This window comes from Theropithecus gelada, chromosome 1 (genome assembly GCF_003255815.1).
Source record: "Theropithecus gelada isolate Dixy chromosome 1, Tgel_1.0, whole genome shotgun sequence".
Taxonomy (NCBI): Eukaryota; Metazoa; Chordata; class Mammalia; order Primates; family Cercopithecidae; genus Theropithecus; species Theropithecus gelada.
In genome coordinates, this window is record NC_037668.1 from 70,112,241 (window position 1) to 70,130,007 (window position 17,767).

At 44.1% G+C, this 17,767-nt stretch overlaps 1 protein-coding gene across 1 annotated transcript in view; it reads left to right on the forward strand.

The window, feature by feature from the left end:
• RIMKLA (ribosomal modification protein rimK like family member A) overlaps positions 1–17,767 on the forward strand; it is a 43,008-nt gene that overhangs the window by 14,992 nt on the left and 10,249 nt on the right. Inside the window, exons 2-4 of the mRNA XM_025397025.1 lie at positions 3,856–4,086; positions 8,940–9,026; positions 14,723–14,926. Coding sequence (XP_025252810.1) covers positions 3,856–4,086; positions 8,940–9,026; positions 14,723–14,926 — 522 coding nt within the window. The remainder of the gene's footprint in view (positions 1–3,855; positions 4,087–8,939; positions 9,027–14,722; positions 14,927–17,767) is intronic.

Consider the following 17,767-nt stretch of genomic DNA (forward strand, 5'->3'; position numbering starts at 1 on the left):
ATGAGCCTCTGAGTGTTGAGGGCTTTCCTTCTGTTGACCAGCAACCAAGCAGAGCCCTGTCCTTCCTGGTATCCTGCATCAGCTCTTCATTCCCTTGACTTGAGGTCCGTAGATTGCAGCGGAAATGTTAAGGATCCTGGGAAAGGTGATAGATTAAGCTCCATCCTGCATTAGGTTCATTAGGTCCTTTCCTGAGCGGAGATGTTAATGGTGAGAGGGAAATCGCTTACATGGTTAAAAGGTCTCAAAATTTACAGACAGTTTTGCCAAGGGCCAGCCTTAAATCCAAATTGTCCTTGGCCATGGCTGTGTAGAACTGTTGCTCCCACTGAAGCCACTATGACCAGCTGTTGCTTGTCTCCTACTACTAGAAATAGGATGGCAGTGACAATGGCAAAGAGCAGGGGGCATGTGAAGTTGCCCATGGCAAGAATGTCAGAGCTAGGGCCGGGCATGGTGGCTCACGCCTGTAATCCCAGCACTTTGGGAGGCCGAGGCGGCGGATCACAAGGTCAGGAGACCAGCCTGGCCAACATGATGAAACCCTGTCTCTACTAAAAATACAAAAAAACTTTAGCCGGGTGTGGTGACAGGCGCCTGTAATCCCAGCTACTTGGGAGTCTGAGGTGGGAGAATCGCTTGAACCTGAGAAGTGGAGGTTGCGGTGAGCCGAGAACGCGCCATTGCACTCCAGCCTAGGCGACAACAGTGAAACTCCGTCTCAAAAAAAAAAAGAGCTGTGTCAATGGGCAAAGATTGTGATTAGTTTTGCAATTGCGTCCCTAAACCTGTCATGTCCCTCTCTGCACAGGGCTGGACAGCCAGCATGCATAAGACCTGTCTAACTGCTTAGTAGAGCCTTTTGGGCTATACTTTAACCCATTCCATTCTTCATTTATTAAAGGCTTCAGTTGGAATGAGCCAGGCCCAAAGATTTACCTTTGGAGAAGAGAGATGAAGTCCTGGTAAGACTTCCTAGGTCTATGTGAATCTGCTCGTTGAGGCTGAGTTGTCTCTGTCCACTTGTGGTTGGTATTTCCAGAAATGATTGAATTCTTTTCTTCCCATTTAGAAGTTTGTTTGTCTGTGGTCTCATGTTGGGATTTGAAAGCCAGACGTTTTTGCTGCTTCTTGTTTCTCTAGGTCATGTTTCTGTTGTAAAGCTGTTTTTCCTGTGAGGTGGTAAAAATCTCCATAAATTGTCCCTACTTTGCTTAGTAGAATGTCTGTGTAGTAATAATGCCAGTGCCTCACATATGTATAGCATTTTATAGTTGTCAAAGCATTTTCACATATATTATCTGACTGTGTAATGTTGTCCTGGGTGTTCTGCATTTACTATCTTAAGCCACTTGAGTATTTTTCTTTTTTCTCCAACCACTTTTGAGGCTGCTACACATGGTTTACTTTTACCTTTCATATTATTTCCCCCAAGGGCTGTAAGTGGCAATGGAATTTTTCAAAGAACAGTAAAGGCATCTAAAAGTGATACAGTTTTCTGACAGCAAAGTGAAGATAACTTGGATGCTCTTTCTAAATCATCCCTGAGAATTAGGTTCCAGTTCCTTGGATTCACACGATCAGTGGAAGTACAAAAAACAGTTTATTGTAATGATTGTACCTACGCCTCCCCTTTTTAATCAGTGAAATATCTCCTAGAATGGGGGAAAGGGTGCAATTCAGAGCCATAGAATAGTTTTGTGGGTGTTTTGTTTTTCATCTTTGTGCTTAGAGTTTTTGTATTGATATTATTCATCACCTGGTGGAGAAATTGTAACTTCATTAGCACCCTTTTCCCCCTAGAATTATGTGGTTATGCAGTATAATATCACTTACGAAATAGAAGGTGCTTTGGGTTAAAGCCTATAAAGTGTCTCTGTAAATTGTGTTTTAAAGGTTTTTTTTGCCTGGGCACAGTGGCTTATGCCTGTAATCGCAGTACTTTGGGAGGCCAAGGCAGGAGGATCACTTGAGACCAGGAGTTTGAGACCAGCCAGCCTAGGCAACATAACAAGACTGCATCTCCCCAAAATTTTTTAAAAAATGGGCCAGGCATGCTGGTGCACACTTGTAGTCCCAACTACTTGGAAGGCTGAGGTGGGAGGATCGCTTGACCCTAGGAGTTAAGGGTTGTGGTGAGCTGTGATCACACCACTGTACTCCATCCTGGGTGACAGCAAGATCCTGTCTCTAAAAAATAAAATAAAATAATATCATATATTCTTTAGAGCATGTTAGAGATTCCTTCAAGGTTAATTAGAGCAGACCAAGTATAATTCCTTGAACTAGCTTCTCATTGCCCTCCTCATTCCATATCCTGTCTGTATCATTCCATCACCAGATTCTGGGTGCACCATAGAGACCTAGGTTATGACTTAGAGTAATACAAGCCATAGGATGTCAGGACTGGGAGGGACCAAGCGAGTTGCTGTGAACCCGTCTTACCCTTACATGCTGTCTTATACCATCTTTGAGTGATGAGCCTTGGCCCTTACATCCTAAGGGAGTGGAAAAGGATCCGTTTTGTTGAGCCCAAATCCATCTCCCTGTAACTTCTATTCAATTCAACAAACATTGAGTGCCTACCATGCAGCAGGCACTATTCTAGGTGCTGAGGATGCATCAGTGAACAGACAAAATAATGCTCTTATGGATATCTCTATCTCCTGGAGTTATAGAAGACAAGCCAAATAATTCTTCTGCACTGAAGCCCTTCAGAAACTTGAAGACTGTGCTCATGTTCTTCTGAGTCTTCACTTCAAGTTAATATTCCTATTTAACCCAGTGGAATATAGCATCACGTCTGCGAAGTGGATCGGTTGTCTTTGGATGCATTCTAGTTTTTTTTGATATTGAATTGAACTGATTTTTAGTAGATGGATTTTTCAGAAAGTTTTTTTGTTACAAAGGTAATAAGTACTTGGAGAAATTTTGGAAAATACAGATAAGTATAAAATATAAAGAAGAAATTACCTGTAATTCCATTACCTACCATTAAAATGTTGGTGTATTTCTTCTAGCTGTTCCCAACTTGTATCTGTTTATATAGTTGAGATCATAATGCATTATTTATAATTTTGTATCCTGTTTTTTCACTTAACATTGACATTTGTGCATTATGTTGATAAAATCATTTAAATGGTTGCATAGCTGGGCTCAGTGGCTCATGCCTGTAATCCCAACACTTAGGAAGGCCGAGGCGAGTGGACTGCTTGAGCTCAGGACCGTGAGATCAGCCTGGGCAACATGGCGAAACCCCATCTCTACAAAAAACACAAAAATTAGCCGGGCATGGTGGTACATGCCTGTAGTTCCAGCTACTGGGGGGTTGGAAGTGGGAGGATTACTTGAGCTTGGGAGGCAGAGGTCGCAGTGAGCCAAGATCACGCCACTGTACTCCAGCCTGGGTGACAGAGTAAGACCCTGTCTCAAAAAAAAAAAAAGGCTATATAATATTCCAGTCAGATATAAAAGAGTGGTAGGGATTCCTGAAGTGGGTTAAACTATTTCCTTTTCATTAAGCCTTCAGCCTCCCAAGCCACCACACTTTGAGTCATACTTGTCCTATGGGAAGGAAGGTGACTATATATCTCCTGTGGATTCTTTTAACCTAGATTATTCTTGATATGCTTTGTTTCTGCTCATTCCTTTGTGTTTCCTCATGATCATGCTCTGCCCATTTGTTTGGCATATAGGGTTGCCTGTAGAGTTTCTTTGTACACCAGGATGTCCAGAGGGCCATTTTTTGAGGCTCTGTTCCTGCTAGGTTCAGTCTTGAAGAGTCTGTTGGAACCATTTCTTCTGGTGGACTAAATGACAGCAGGCACAGCACTCACTGTTGTCCTTGAATTGCAGGCCTCCAGTTAAACCAGAAGGCCCTCACCACCTTCCCGGATGTAGTGCTTGTGCGGGTACCCACACCCTCAGTGCAGTCAGACAGTGACATCACTGTCCTGCGACACCTGGAGAAGCTGGGCTGCCGGTTGGTCAATCGCCCACAGAGCATCTTAAATTGCATCAACAAATTCTGGACGTTCCAAGAACTGGCTGGACATGGGGTCCCCATGCCAGACACCTTCTCCTATGGTGAGTCAGCTTGAAATAGCTTCCCAAATCACGTGCATCTCTGTTTTCTTTCCCTAGAAACCTTCTAGTATCTTTGTTGGTTTTGAATGTGAGTCTGTTGATTCAACATCTTGGCCTATCTGAAATCTTTATCCCAGCCTTTCTATCTGAAAATGCCTTGGCGTCTTCTCCTCTGTAAGTCATTCATTAAATACATATCTGGTACACACAGTGTGCCAGGCAGCATGCTAGGCACTGGGCTACAGCAGTAAGCAAGAGGCTCCTGCCCTCAAGGCACTCCCAGTTCATCAGAGGCAGAGGACAAGTAAACAGGCAATTTCTGAGCAATGTAAAACGTGCAGTGATAAGAATCAGATGCAGAGCAGTGCAGGAGTACATAGGAGAGCTCCCAATGGCATTAAGACATTGAGGAAGGCTTCCTAAAAGAGCTAACATAAGCTAAGCTGAAGTTATCTAGCTAAGCGGAGGGAGATGGTGGGAGGGGGGTAATGTAACGGGAGAGCAGAATATAGAAAGACCCAGAGGGGAATGACCCCTGATGTGTTGGTGGTAATCTGAGCAGTTTGTAGAATGTTAAGCGAGATACAGCTGAAATATGAGGCTGGGAAGACAAGAGGGCACTACATACAACGTGTGAAGGAGATGAGGGTTAACTCCGAGACTAACAGGAAGTTCTGGGAGGGCTTTAATCAGGGAGGTGGCCTGATAAGAGTTATAGTTCAGAAGATCACTTTGGCTACACTGTGGAGGAGGAATTGGAGAGGGGCAAAGTAGAGACAGGACAAGTAGTGGTAGGTTTTTAAAATAATCCAAGTGAGCAACGATGGTCTAAACTCACGGTGGGAATGAAGATGTGTGAACAGATTCAGGAATTGTGAAGGTTGTAGAAATAATAGAACATGATGATTGATTTATATGGAGAGTTTGGAGAGAAATCAAGAGTGACTGGGTTTCTGATTTGAGCAACCAGAGGTGAAAGCAAACGTTCGCTAAGACTAGAAATATGGAAGGAAAGAAGCTGATTTGTAGGTAGGGGGTGAAGGATTATAGGGGAGAGACGATTTCAGTTTGGGACATGATCTGTTTGAGGTGTCTGTAGTACACACAAGTACAAATATTTAGTAGGTAGCACACAAATGAATCTGGAGCTTCTCAAAGAAGTGCAGACTAGGGAAGTGGAGCTGGAAACCTTCATTAGGTGAGGTGAAGTCCCAGGAATGGATGAGAGTACTCAGGGAGAGTATGTAGGAAGAAAAGAGGGCTGATCTGTTCACCTAAAATCGTTAAAATGGTGTATTTTATGTATATTTTAACACCAACTTTTTTTTTAAAAGAAGGGAATCTTTTAGGGCAGTGGCCCCCAAGCTTTTTGGCACCAGGGACCAGTTTCATGGAAGACAATTTTTCCACAGATGGGGGTGAGGTGGGGGAGGATGGTTTCAGGATGAAACTGTTCCACCTCAGATCATCAGGCATTAGTTAGAGTCTCATAAGGGGTGCACAACCTAGATCCCCCCGCATGTGCAGTTCATAATAGGGTTTGAGCTCCTCTGAGAATGTAATGCCGCTGCTTATCTGACAGGAGGTGGAGCTCAGGCGGTAATGCTTGCTCACCTGCTGCTCACCTCCTGATGTGCCGCTGGGTTCCTAACAGGCCACAGTCTGGAATTAGGGGTTGGGGACTCCTGCTTTAGGGAATGGATGCAGGAAGAGGAATCTGTAAAAAAAACTAATCACTTGAGCCCAGGAGTTCAAAGCTGCTTTGAACTATGATCATGCCATTGCACTCCAGCCTGGATGACCGAATGAGACTCCATGTCTTAAAAGGAAGGAGGGAGGGAGAGCGGGCAACTTGAGAGGTGAGAAGAGAAAGAAGAGAGATCATAGAAGTCAGTGGAAAGTATTCCAAGATGGATGGTGTAATCAAGAGTATTGTGTGATTCCAAAAGGACAAGTAACATAATGTGACGTGTCAACACTGATGTGTGTGTTGGGTTCAGCAACAGGGAGTTTAATGAATACAGCTTCAGTTTAGTGCTGGAAAGAGGGATGAGGAAATAAATGGGAAGTGAGGAAATGGAAACAGTGGGTTTCTATAACTCTTCTGTGGCTCAATGGTAGGGATACAAAGTTACAGTTAAGGGGTGATGCAGGGTCAAAAAACAGGGACTCTATTTGCTTATGATGGAAGAGAATTGAGCATGTTCAAAATGCTTATGAAATTAGGAATTGGGAGGTTGCAGATATAGCAGAGAGGGTGCAAGATCCCTGGGGAGGTGAGAAAGGGGGTCTAAAGCACAGTGGGGCAGGGATGGATTAGGGGGACCTCTCTTACTGCATTGTAAAGAAAGGAAGAAAGGATGGCTAGAGAGAACGTAAGCTTATCAGCGGGACGGCAGGAAGCTGGGAGTTCCCTTCTTAACAAAACGTCCTCTTCATGAAGATGCCCCTAATTACCTTCATGACCTCATTTTCTTTTTTTTTTAAGTCATTAGCACTCTTGTAAACTAGGCAGGTCTTGTTAGTATTCTAGAGTATTTTGCTTTGCCTGTGGTAGGCAGAATAATGCCAGTCCCCCACCTTGAGATACCCATGTCCTAATCCCTAGAACCTGTGATTATGTTAGGTTATGTGGCAAAAGGGAATTAAGGCAGCAGATGGAGTTGGTTGTTAAGTAGATGACCTTAAGTTACGGAGATTATTCTAAATTATCCAGGAGAGCCTAATGTTGTATGTGTCCTTAAAAGTGGAAGAGGAAAGCAGAAGAGAGAGTCAGAGGGAGAAGTGACCGAGGAGGAAGAGCAGTGATGCCGTGTGAGGACTCTACCTGCTGTTGCTGGCTTTGGACATGGAAGAGGGCCATGAGCCAAGGCATGTGGATATCCTCTAGAACCTGCAAAATGCAAGGAAATAGATTTTCCTCTAGAAAGGAATGCAACTGGCTAATCTTTTTTTTTTTTTTTTTTTTTTTTTGAGACAGGGTTCTGCTCTGTTGCCCAGCACCAGTGGCATGATGTGGCTCACTGTAGCCTCAACCTCCTGGGCTCAACTGATCCTCTCACCTTAGCCTCCCGAGTAGCTGGGACCACAGACGTGGACCACCACACCCAGCTAATTTTTGTATTGTAGAGATGGGGTTTCACTATGTTGCCCAGGCTGGTCTCGAACTCCTGAGCTCAGGCAATCCGCCCACCTTGGCCCCCACAAAGTGCTGAGATTCCAGGCATGAGCCACCACACCTGGTCTTGGCTAACATTTTTTTTTTTAGCCTGGTGAGACCTGTGTTGGACTTCTAACTATGCGGAACTGTATGACAATAGATTTGCGTTGTTTGAACCACCAAGCTGTAATTTGTTACAGCAGTGAGAGAAAACTAGTGCCCCACTCTACCTACAAAACACATCGATCGAGCAGCACATTTTTGAGAACTAGGAAGTGAATGAAAAGGACCTCTGAGCATCCCAAATACGTGTCACAAACTCCAACAAGCATTGAACCTCCCTCTCTCACTTCATGAATGGGAAAGCCCTCCAGATTCGTGTGAAACCTAGTTTCCCCTGTGCTGGAAAAGTCATCTCATAAGTTGCTTTGTCCTTTCCAAGCCCACAGCAAAAGGAAGCAGGAAAAGAGACTTCTTTCTGCTCTATACTGACAGCAGCGAGAAATCTTAGTTGACATCTGACAGCAAGGAATGTGACAAACCACTAAAAAACCAGGTTCCCAAACTAGAAAGTGCACTAGTTTGGTGCCATTGAATAGAGGGCAGATGTAGTCCCTTGGGGCATTACAGTGCAGTCATTAATGTTCATGATATTGACTCTAAGTTACCAAGAAAAGATTATGTTTGATACATAGGAATCTAGGTTCATAAAACAATTTATAAATATTTTCATGCACATCATTATTCATATTTTTTAAAATTAAGGCTTATAGGAGTATGGTGGAGCCAGTTCAGGCTTCAGAGTCATACCTTAATTTTGAGTGAGACAAATCCCCAGGCTTGGTTTCTTTGAGTGTTGATTTTCTATTGCTCCATAATGAACCTCTAAAAACTGAGCAGCTTCAAATGATACCCATTGATTACCTCATAGTTTCTGTAGGTCAGAAGTCTTGTCATAGCATAGCTGGGTTCTCTGCTTAGGTCTCCTTAGGCTGAAATCATGGTGTCAGCTGGGGCTGTGGTCTCACCTGAAGTTTGGGGTCTTCTTCCAAGCTACCTGATTGTTGACATCCAGTTTCTTGTAGTTGTGGGACTGAGTCCCCCACTTCCTTGCTAGCCATCAAGTGGGGACATTCTCCGCTAGAGGCTGTCCTCAGCTCTCTGCCGCATGGCCTTCTCCACAACATGGCAGTTTGCTCCTTCAAGGCCAGCAGAAGAGTCTCTCTGTTTCACCATTTTTTTTAAAGGGACTCATCTGATTAGGTCAGGCTCACCAAGGATCATCTCCCTTTCGGTTAACTAAGTCAAAATCAGAGGAATGATATCCCAACATATTCACTGGTCCCTTTCACACTTAGGGGATTATACAAGGTGCGTACACCAGGGAGCAGATATCTTGGGGGTCCACCTACCATAGTCATTGTAAAGGGAAAGGTATCTACCTGTATGATTGTTACAAGGATTGTGAAGCCTTTACCACACAGAAGGTACCTGCTAAATGTTGGTTGCCTTACCTCTCTGCTCCCACCTTTTACCTTGCAGGTACGTAATGTGTGTCTGTTGAATCAAATGGGTTTGAGTGGCCTTAATGAGAGAGATGAGGCCTCAAGAATTCCTACAGAGGGGCAGGGCTGGGGTGGCCACTGCCTGACCGTCAGCCTTACCTTCACTGACTTTCACCTTTTCTTGGCAGGTGGGCATGAAGACTTTTCAAAAATGATCGATGAAGCCGAGCCCCTGGGCTACCCAGTTGTGGTGAAGAGCACACGAGGCCACCGGGGTCAGTGCCACCTCTCCAGGGCTTCCTGGGTAATCAGCCCACTCGGGCTGCTGCTCTGCCTGGACAAGACATTCCTCAAGTGCTGCTTAGGAAAATGGAGCTCCCCTCTGAGGAGCTTGCAGTGTCTCTTCCTCCTTGTCCTTTGTTCTTGCTTTTGTCAGATCATGCTCACCTCGTCCTCGAATGATTGCGGTCAACTCCTGACTTATTGCTGATCGGTTCCCCTAACTCCGCTGCCAGTGCCTCTTCTGTTCTTTTTTTGAAGTAATTTCTCTGAAACATAGATCTATTCTTGACACTCTCTCGCTGAAAAACCCTCCCAAGACCCTGTGCTGCCTATTAGACAGAGTCCATATTCCTCATCAGGAAACTGAAGGCCCTGCACGAACAGCCTCAGCCTTCCCTTGCAGCCTTCTGTGGCCACGTGAACCTTTCATGATCCATTCCAGACTACTTCTCATTCACCACGTAGACCATGCATTTTCCACTCTTTAAACGTCTGCTCTTGTCCCTTCGCTGAGAATGCCATCTTTCTCTGCTCACTTGGTCAACAACTTCTGCTCATCCTTTAAGGCCAGCTCCAGATGTCATTTCTTTTCCACACACATCCCTGGTCTCCCTCCCTGTCTTCCAGACAAAATTAATTGCTCTTCCTTTTTTGTTTCCATAGCATTTTGTATGTGCCTCTAGCAGAGTGCTATATTTTGTAACAGTTACAGGTTTATATGCCTGCTTCCTTTACTAGACTGCAAGCTGCTCAGTGGTGGGGACCAGATCCTGAGCATCTGTCTCTGTAAGGCTTACTGCAGTGTTCAGTCCATCATAGGGACTCAGTAGGGACATCAGCAACAGAAAGCAGTCCTCCTGCAGTACCTGAGCAGGTGCCTCATCAGGATACCCAGGTGGCATGCTTAAACGCTCCGGGCATCTGGAGTGAGGGAAGGTCACCCTAAATAGATAGTAGTGAGCAACTACTATGGTGTAGGGACTATGCAATAGAAATGAACTAGACAGCACTCCATCCTGGGTGACGGAGCGAGACCATGTCCAAAAAAAAAAAAAAATAGAACTAGACCCAGTCACTGATCTCAAGGAGCTCAAATGTGTAGACACAGTTGCCTTGCAGGGTGATCTCTGATATGGCAAGTATGCCCAGGGGTCTGTTTGAGCCTACAGGAGGGAGGGTGCAGTTCTGCCATGAAGTCTTCACTGGAAGAAAAGGAGACTTCAGTGGAAGTGTAGAATTTGAATTGGAGGAAGTGAGCGAGCAACACACGGAAGCAGGGGTAGGCAACGCAACCTGTAAGCATAGATGAGTCATGTTGAGGAGCAGAGAAAGGAGCTTGGGTGGCAAAGCGGGGCTCTTAGTGCTATCCAGATATGCTACAGAGCTCAATTTCAACCAGCCTTTCAACTAGTCATTTTTATTGTGGTAAAATACACATAACATAAAATTCAAACATTTATTGAGTGCCTACAAAATGCCAGGCACTATTCCTGGGATACAGATAAGAACAAAAGTTCCTGCCCTCAAAGAGCTTCCACTGTAGAAAGGTAAGATAGCAAACAGAAATTAAATGTAATACATAATGTTTTATAAATGTAAAAAATGGAAATACAATTCACATAAAAAATTTACCAGTGCAAAGTGTAAAATTCACTGGATTTTAGTGAACTCACTGTGTTTTACAACTATTACCACTACTTAATTTCAGAACGTTTCCATCACCCCTGAAAGAAGCCTCATACCTCGTAGGAATTAGTCCCGATTGCCTCTCCCTCAGTCCCGGGCAACCACTGACCTGTTATTAATAATACTTTCTGGGCCGGGCGCGGTGGCTCAAGCCTGTAATCCCAGCACTTTGGGAGGCCGAGACGGGCGGGTCCCGAGGTCAGGAGATCGAGACCATCCTGGCTAACACGGTGAAACCCCGTCTCTACTAAAAAATACAAAAAACTAGCCGGGCGAGGTGGCGGGCGCCTGTAGTCCCAGCTACTCGGGAGGCTGAGGCAGGAGAATGGCGTAAACCCGGGAGGCGGAGCTTGCAGTGAACTGAGATTCGGCCACTGCACCCCAGCCTGGGTGACAGAGCGAGACTCCGTCTCAAAAAAGAAAAAACAAAAAACAATAATAATAATACTTTCTGTTACTATCAATTTACCTGTTTTGGCTATTTGATATGAATGGATTTATACAGTATGTGGACTTTGGTGTCTGGCTTCTTTCGCTTAGCATGATGTCTTCAAGGTTCATCCGTGTTGTCACAAGTAACACTAGTTTATCTCTTTTTGTGACTTAACAATATGACCGTTGTATGGCTGTACCACATTTTACATTTCCACCAGCAGTGTTTGAGGGCTCCAGTTTCTCCATATCCCCACCATCACTTGTTATTTGTTATGTATCTATGTGTGTTTATTATAGCTATCTAGTGAGTGTGAAATGGTATCTCATTGTGGTTTCAACTTGCATTTGCCCAAAGACTAACGATGTTGAACATCTTTTCATGTGCTTGTTGGCCATTTGTGTATCTTCTTTGAAGGAATGTTTTTTCATATCCTTTGCCCACTTTTTAACTGGATTTTTAATCTTTTTATTTTCAAGTTTAAAGGATTCTTGTATAATGTAGATTCCTTTTTTTTTTTTTTTTGAGATAGGCTCTCACTGGACTGCAATGGTGTGATCTTGGCTCACTGTAGCCTCTGCATCCTGGGCTCAAACAATCCTCCTGCCTCAGCCTCCCAAGTAGCTGGGACTATAGGCATGCACCACCATGCCTGGCTGATTTTTCATTTTTTATAGAAATGAGATTTTGTCATGTTGCCCAGGCTGGTCTCAAACTCCTGGACTCAAGCCATCCACCCACCTCAGCTTCCCAAAATGCTGGGATTACAGGCATGAGCCACTGCGCCCAGCCATATAATGTAGATTCTAAATCCTTATTAGATATATAATAACATGTTTGAACATGTTTTTCCCATTCCCATAGGTTGTCTTTTCATTTCTTGATATAGTATCTTTGATGCACAAAAGTTTTTTATTTTGGTAAAGTCTAACTTGTCTATTTGTTTGTTTGTTTGTTTCCATATGCTTTTGATGTCATTTCGTGCTTGCCTAATCCAAAGCCACACAGATTTACATTTATGTTGCCTTCTAAAAGCTTCATAGTTTTAGCCCTTACCTTTGAGTCTTTGATCCATTTTGAGTTAATTTTTATGTTTGGTATGAAGTAGAGGTTCAACTTTATTCTTCTGAATGTGGATATCCAGTTTTTCCCAGTACCATTTGTTGAAGAGCCTGTTCATTCCCCCACTAAATGCTGTTGGAACCCTTGTCAAAAATCACTTTGCCATGTGCGTGAAGGTTTATTTCTGGGGTCTTAATTTTATTCCATTGATATAGTTCTATCTTTATGCCAGGCCACACTATCTTGATTACTGTAACTTTATAGTAAGTTTTGAGATTGGACCCGTTTTCTCTCAAATGGGATTAACCATCCTTGTTATAATGGCTTCCTAGTGATAGCATGAAGTATAAGTGAAATAATAAAAAATCAAAGTGCTTGGCACGTAGTACATGATTAACCAATCTTACTGCCTTTTTCTCCTTTTTTCCTTCTTGCCTTAAAACTGTAGCTCCTTTATTAACTGTAGATTGACCCCCATATTAGAACTTCTGTACCCGAAACCAAGAAACCCAGTTCCTATGTCTAGTCCCCATCTCTGCTGAAAATCCTACCTAATGTCTGGAGAACCCAGTGTAGATACCTGAATCCCAGCCATCTGTTGCCGGAAGTCAGATCTCCAGATCTCCTGGCATCAGATGTGTATCTTCTTGCCCCACACTCATTGATTGAAGACAGGGAACACTGACGCTGCATCGTCCACCCTCGCTGGGGCCTCTCCATTTTCCTCTTGTGACCCCTTGCTGGGTCCTATCCAACTTCCCTGACACACCCACTTACCTGCACACTCTCCTGTCACCTGCCACGTGGCCATCTTCAGATCATGTGGCCATACTCCTTCAGCTCTGTCAGGTGTCTAGGGTCCAGTCATCTTGGGAATGATTGCATCCTGGTTATAACATGTTTTGGAATTTACTTTTCAGTTGTATGTACCACTAGGGACTGGTTTGTTTGTTTGTTTGTTTTTGAGATGAAGTTTCGCTCTCGTTGCCCAGTCTGGAGTTCAGTGGCACCATCTTGGCTCACCACAACCTCTTTGCCTCCTGGGTTCAAGCGATACTCCTGCCTCAGCCTCCCGAGTAGCTGGGATAATAGGCATGCACCACCATGCCCAGCTAATTTTGTATTTTTAGTAGAGATGGGGTTTCTCCATGTTGGTCAGGCTGGTCTTAACCTCCTAACCTGAGGTGATCTGCCCATCTCAGCCTCCCAAAGTGCTGGGATGACGGGCATGAGCCACTGCACCTGGCCTGGGACTGGTCTTTTTATTAAGACTTCAGAAGAGTTCCAGTCCTTGTAAGATGGTGACACAAAGCTTAGGAAAACCACCTCTTTGTTCCATATTTGCTGAAAAGAATGCTCAGACTGGGCATGCTCATGTCAGATTTGCAGAGCAAATTTATCAGAACCCCTGCTCAGGTCTGTTAACTAATATATCAATGGAAAAGCCAATGTTGGCTGGGCATGGTGACTCACACCTGTAATTCCAGCACTTTGGGAGGCTGAGGCAGGCAGATTACTTGAGGCCAAGAGTTCGAGACCAGCCTGGCCAACATGGTGAAACCCCGTCTGTACTAAAAATACAAAAATACCAGGTGTGGTGGTGTGTGTCTGTAATCCAAGCTACTCTTGAGGCTGAGGCAGGAGAATTTCTTGAGCCTGGGAGGCGGAGGTTGCAGCAACCCAAGATCGTGCCACTGTACTCTAGCCTGGGTGATAGAGCGAGACTCTATCTCAAAAAAAAAAAAAAAAAAAAAAAAAAAAAGCTGATGCTAAATTATTACAAAAGTGTAGGTGATTTGAACAGAAAATAATTTAGAATCAAGAAGGAATGCTTTCTGCAGAGATCAACAGAGGCATAGGCCATTCCTTTGAGAATTAAATGGGTATAGCCAAATAATAACTTTATGTCTACAAGGAAGGATGCCTGTCAGTGGTTCCCTACTTTGAGCTCCCACAGAATTATGCATAGACCTCTCTTGATGTTATATCACTCTGTGCTACCTTTTTTTGGGGATCTCTCTCCAGAACTTGGAATTTCTCTAAAGTATGTTCAATAAATTATGTTCTACAAACATTAATTGACATCCGCCCTGTGCATCCAGCCCAGTGTTAGGTCTGAGGAGTTTTTAAAAAATGAGTTAGATGTCGATCCTGCCTCATCAGCATCCTGGGGGTGATGGCAGATGCTAATTAACTGTTTTGGGGACTGAATTGATTAGATCCTTGGGATTCTATTTTGGCTCTTTCTCTGTGTTTCTGGAATAATCATTATGTCATTTCAAAAAGAGTGATGGTGGAGGGAGAGGGTATTAGGACCTGAGGAAAGTTAAGGGAAAGTAAGGTTCCATGGTCATTTGATAAGAAGCAAAAGTCTACCAGAGAAATAGAAGGGACCAAAGTGAGGCAAGTTCAGAGGGAACTGATGACTTGATGGACAAGGAGGCCAGATGGCAAGTACAGAGTCCAGAGCTTCTCTAAACCCCTTTCTTGCTCTTTCTCTTCTTAAAGGAAAAGCTGTTTTTCTGGCAAGAGATAAACATCACCTCTCTGACATCTGCCATCTGATCCGCCACGATGTGCCCTACCTGTTCCAGAAGTACGTGAAGGAGTCCCATGGAAAGGACATCCGGGTGGTGGTGGTAGGGGGCCAGGTCATAGGCTCCATGCTTCGCTGCTCCACTGATGGACGGATGCAGAGCAACTGCTCTCTCGGTAAGGTATAAAAGCACAGGGTTTCATTAGGGTATTTGGACCCATTCACCAAATGTATATCGATCCCTACTGTCTTGTCAGACCCTCTGCTAGACACCAGGATCTCACAGATGAGAATGAGGAACAACCCCTTTCCTATAGCAGCAAGCAATCCTGGAGGGGAGCATATGAGTATAAGCGCTGTGGCAGAGGTCAGACAAGGAGTGTCAGGACATGGAGGACTGAACCCTCTCCTCTAGGTGTTAAGACTTAAAAAGGGACTGACATGAGGACCAACATTGGAGAAAAACTCCCATCTGGGTAAAGGATGGAATGAAGGCATAAGATGGGAGGCAGGGAGGTGAGGCTTGAAGCTGTTGCAACAGCTCAGGCAAAAAAAATAAGAGTCTAAAGTGATGACAGGAGAAATACCATATTTTCCTTTTATATTTTAATGGAAGTGTTTTCCTTTTTTGTATGATGCTATTAGAAAGCTACAGTTTATGCTTTGGTCGAATGTATAAACCCATCCCATTAACCCATTAATAAAGTTTGTTTTCTGTTGTACTGAATGGCGATACTCCAAGAGGGATGTAAGTTCTTGTCCCCATCGCAGAAAGCTATTGTCAACTTTATTGAATGAGTTTATATGTTGGTAATAGGAAAAAAATCACAATCACTAGTTATTATTTCCTAAATCACCATATGAGTGAGTATACCAAGTCCAGTGACTTATAATAAAGAGGCTTAGACACTGTCTGGTGCTTCTTTCATTGATAGTCATTGAGCATTTCCAGGAACAGACTCTGTGATGGATGCCGGGAGTGTAGAGATGATGAGAGAGCCCTTGCCCTCGGGTAGCATGTGGTCCCATAAAGAAGACATATGGGCCAGGTGTGGTGGCTTTTGCTTGTAATCCCAGCATTTTGGAAGGCCAAGGCAGGAGGATCACTTAAAGCCAGGAGTTTGAGGCCAGTCTGGACAACAAAGTGAGACCCCATCTCTACAACATTTTTTTTTTAAGTTAGCCAAGTGCAGTAGCACATGGCTGTAGTCCCAGCTGAACTCACAAAGCTGAGGTGGGAGGATCCTTTGAGCCCAGGAGTTTGAGGCTGCAGTGAGCTATCATTGTGCCATAGCACGACAGTCTGGGCAACAGAGTGAGACCCTATTTCTTAAAAAGAAAAGGAGGAGGAGGAAGGAAGAGATAATTATAAGATAATTGTGATAAAGTGGTGTGTTGGAGTCAAATGCTAGATTCAGGTTGACATACTACTAAGTACCTTACATGTTATCTCATTTTCTTTTTTCTTTCTTTCTTTTTTTTTTTTTTTTCTGCAACAGTCTTGTTCTATTGCCCAGGCCAGAATGCAGTGGCATGATCCCAGCTCACTGCAACCTCCGCCTCCCAGGTTCAAGCGATTCTCATGCCTCAGCCACCCGAGTAATTGGGACTATAGGTGTGTACCACCACACCTGGCTGATTTTTGTGTTTTTAGTAGAGACACAGTTTCATCATGTGGGCCAGGCTGGCCTCAAGAGATCTACCCGCCTTGGCCTCCCCAAGGTGCTGGGATTACAGGTGTGAGCCACCATGCCCAGCCCATTTTCATGATCATCATGTTTAGTGCCAAAGTATTGAACCTTGTGTATTATCATTTTGACTTTTTTAGTTACCTTACAAAATCCATTCATTAGTAACCATGTGGCTTTATAATTTATCCATGTTGCTTTACTTGGTGAGCTGTTTTAAAACTGTTTTATAGCCTTTTTTAGATACAGTGTCATAGGTGGGAAGGGACATTGTTAAGGTAAAGACACTAGTTGTTGGACCTGAGAATACAATTCTTAAATCTTTCCAAGGAGACTAACTGGAGACAAATCTGAAGTCCTAGCTTTTTAGCAAAGTAAGAGCAATCAGTCTCTCTGTCCTTGGTTCAGGATTTTGTCTCAGTCCTTTCCATATCTCTGTTTTTTTTGTTTTTTGTTTTTTGGTCCATTGAGGCATTTTATTTATAAATATTAATATGTATTACATCCCTAGAAAATTAATCCCAGGATTTTCCCATCTGTGTGTTTTCATCTTACTTTTTCACAGGCCATGATGGCCATGATGCTAGCTGAGGTTGTCAGTACAGTGAAACCAAACTGATGGAATGGGAGCAGATTATTCTGCCATTTTTCTGATCTTCAAGTTGCACATCAGACTGGGGCCATTCATTCCCCACTTGTTTAAGCTGCCTGTGAGGTTCACAGCAATTTTCCCAGCTCTGTGATCATCAGTGTTTCAGATTTGCGAACGTAACTATGCTTTGTCATCACAGTTAGAAACCAGATGATGACTTTGGAGCATGGCCTAATAAGAACCTGGCATTTGCCTCTTTTCGGCATTGGTGATGCTCTTGAGAGCATCAGCCAGGACACTGACGTGCACCATTATGGCAGCACAGAAAGACGGCAGAAGGTGCCATCTCTCTTCTTAAAAATCAGTAAGTTGTGGCCGGGCATGTGGTGGCTCACACCTGTAATCCCAGCACTTTGGGAGGCTGAGGCGGGCAGATCACGAGGTCAGGAGATCGAGACCATCCTGGCTAACACGATGAAACCCTGTGTCTACTAAAAATACAAAAAAAATTAGCCGCGCATGGTGGCAGGTGCCTGTAGTCCCAGCTACTCGGAAGGCTGAGGCAGAAGAATGGTGTGAACCCAGGAGGCGGAACTTGCAGTGAGCCAAGATCACGCCACTGTAGCTGGGACTGCAGCACTTGGGAGGCTGGGGGAGGAGGAACCCTACAGCGAGCCACCATACCCACCTAGTTTTATTTTTGTTTTTTGTAGAGATGGGGTCTCGCTATGATGCAC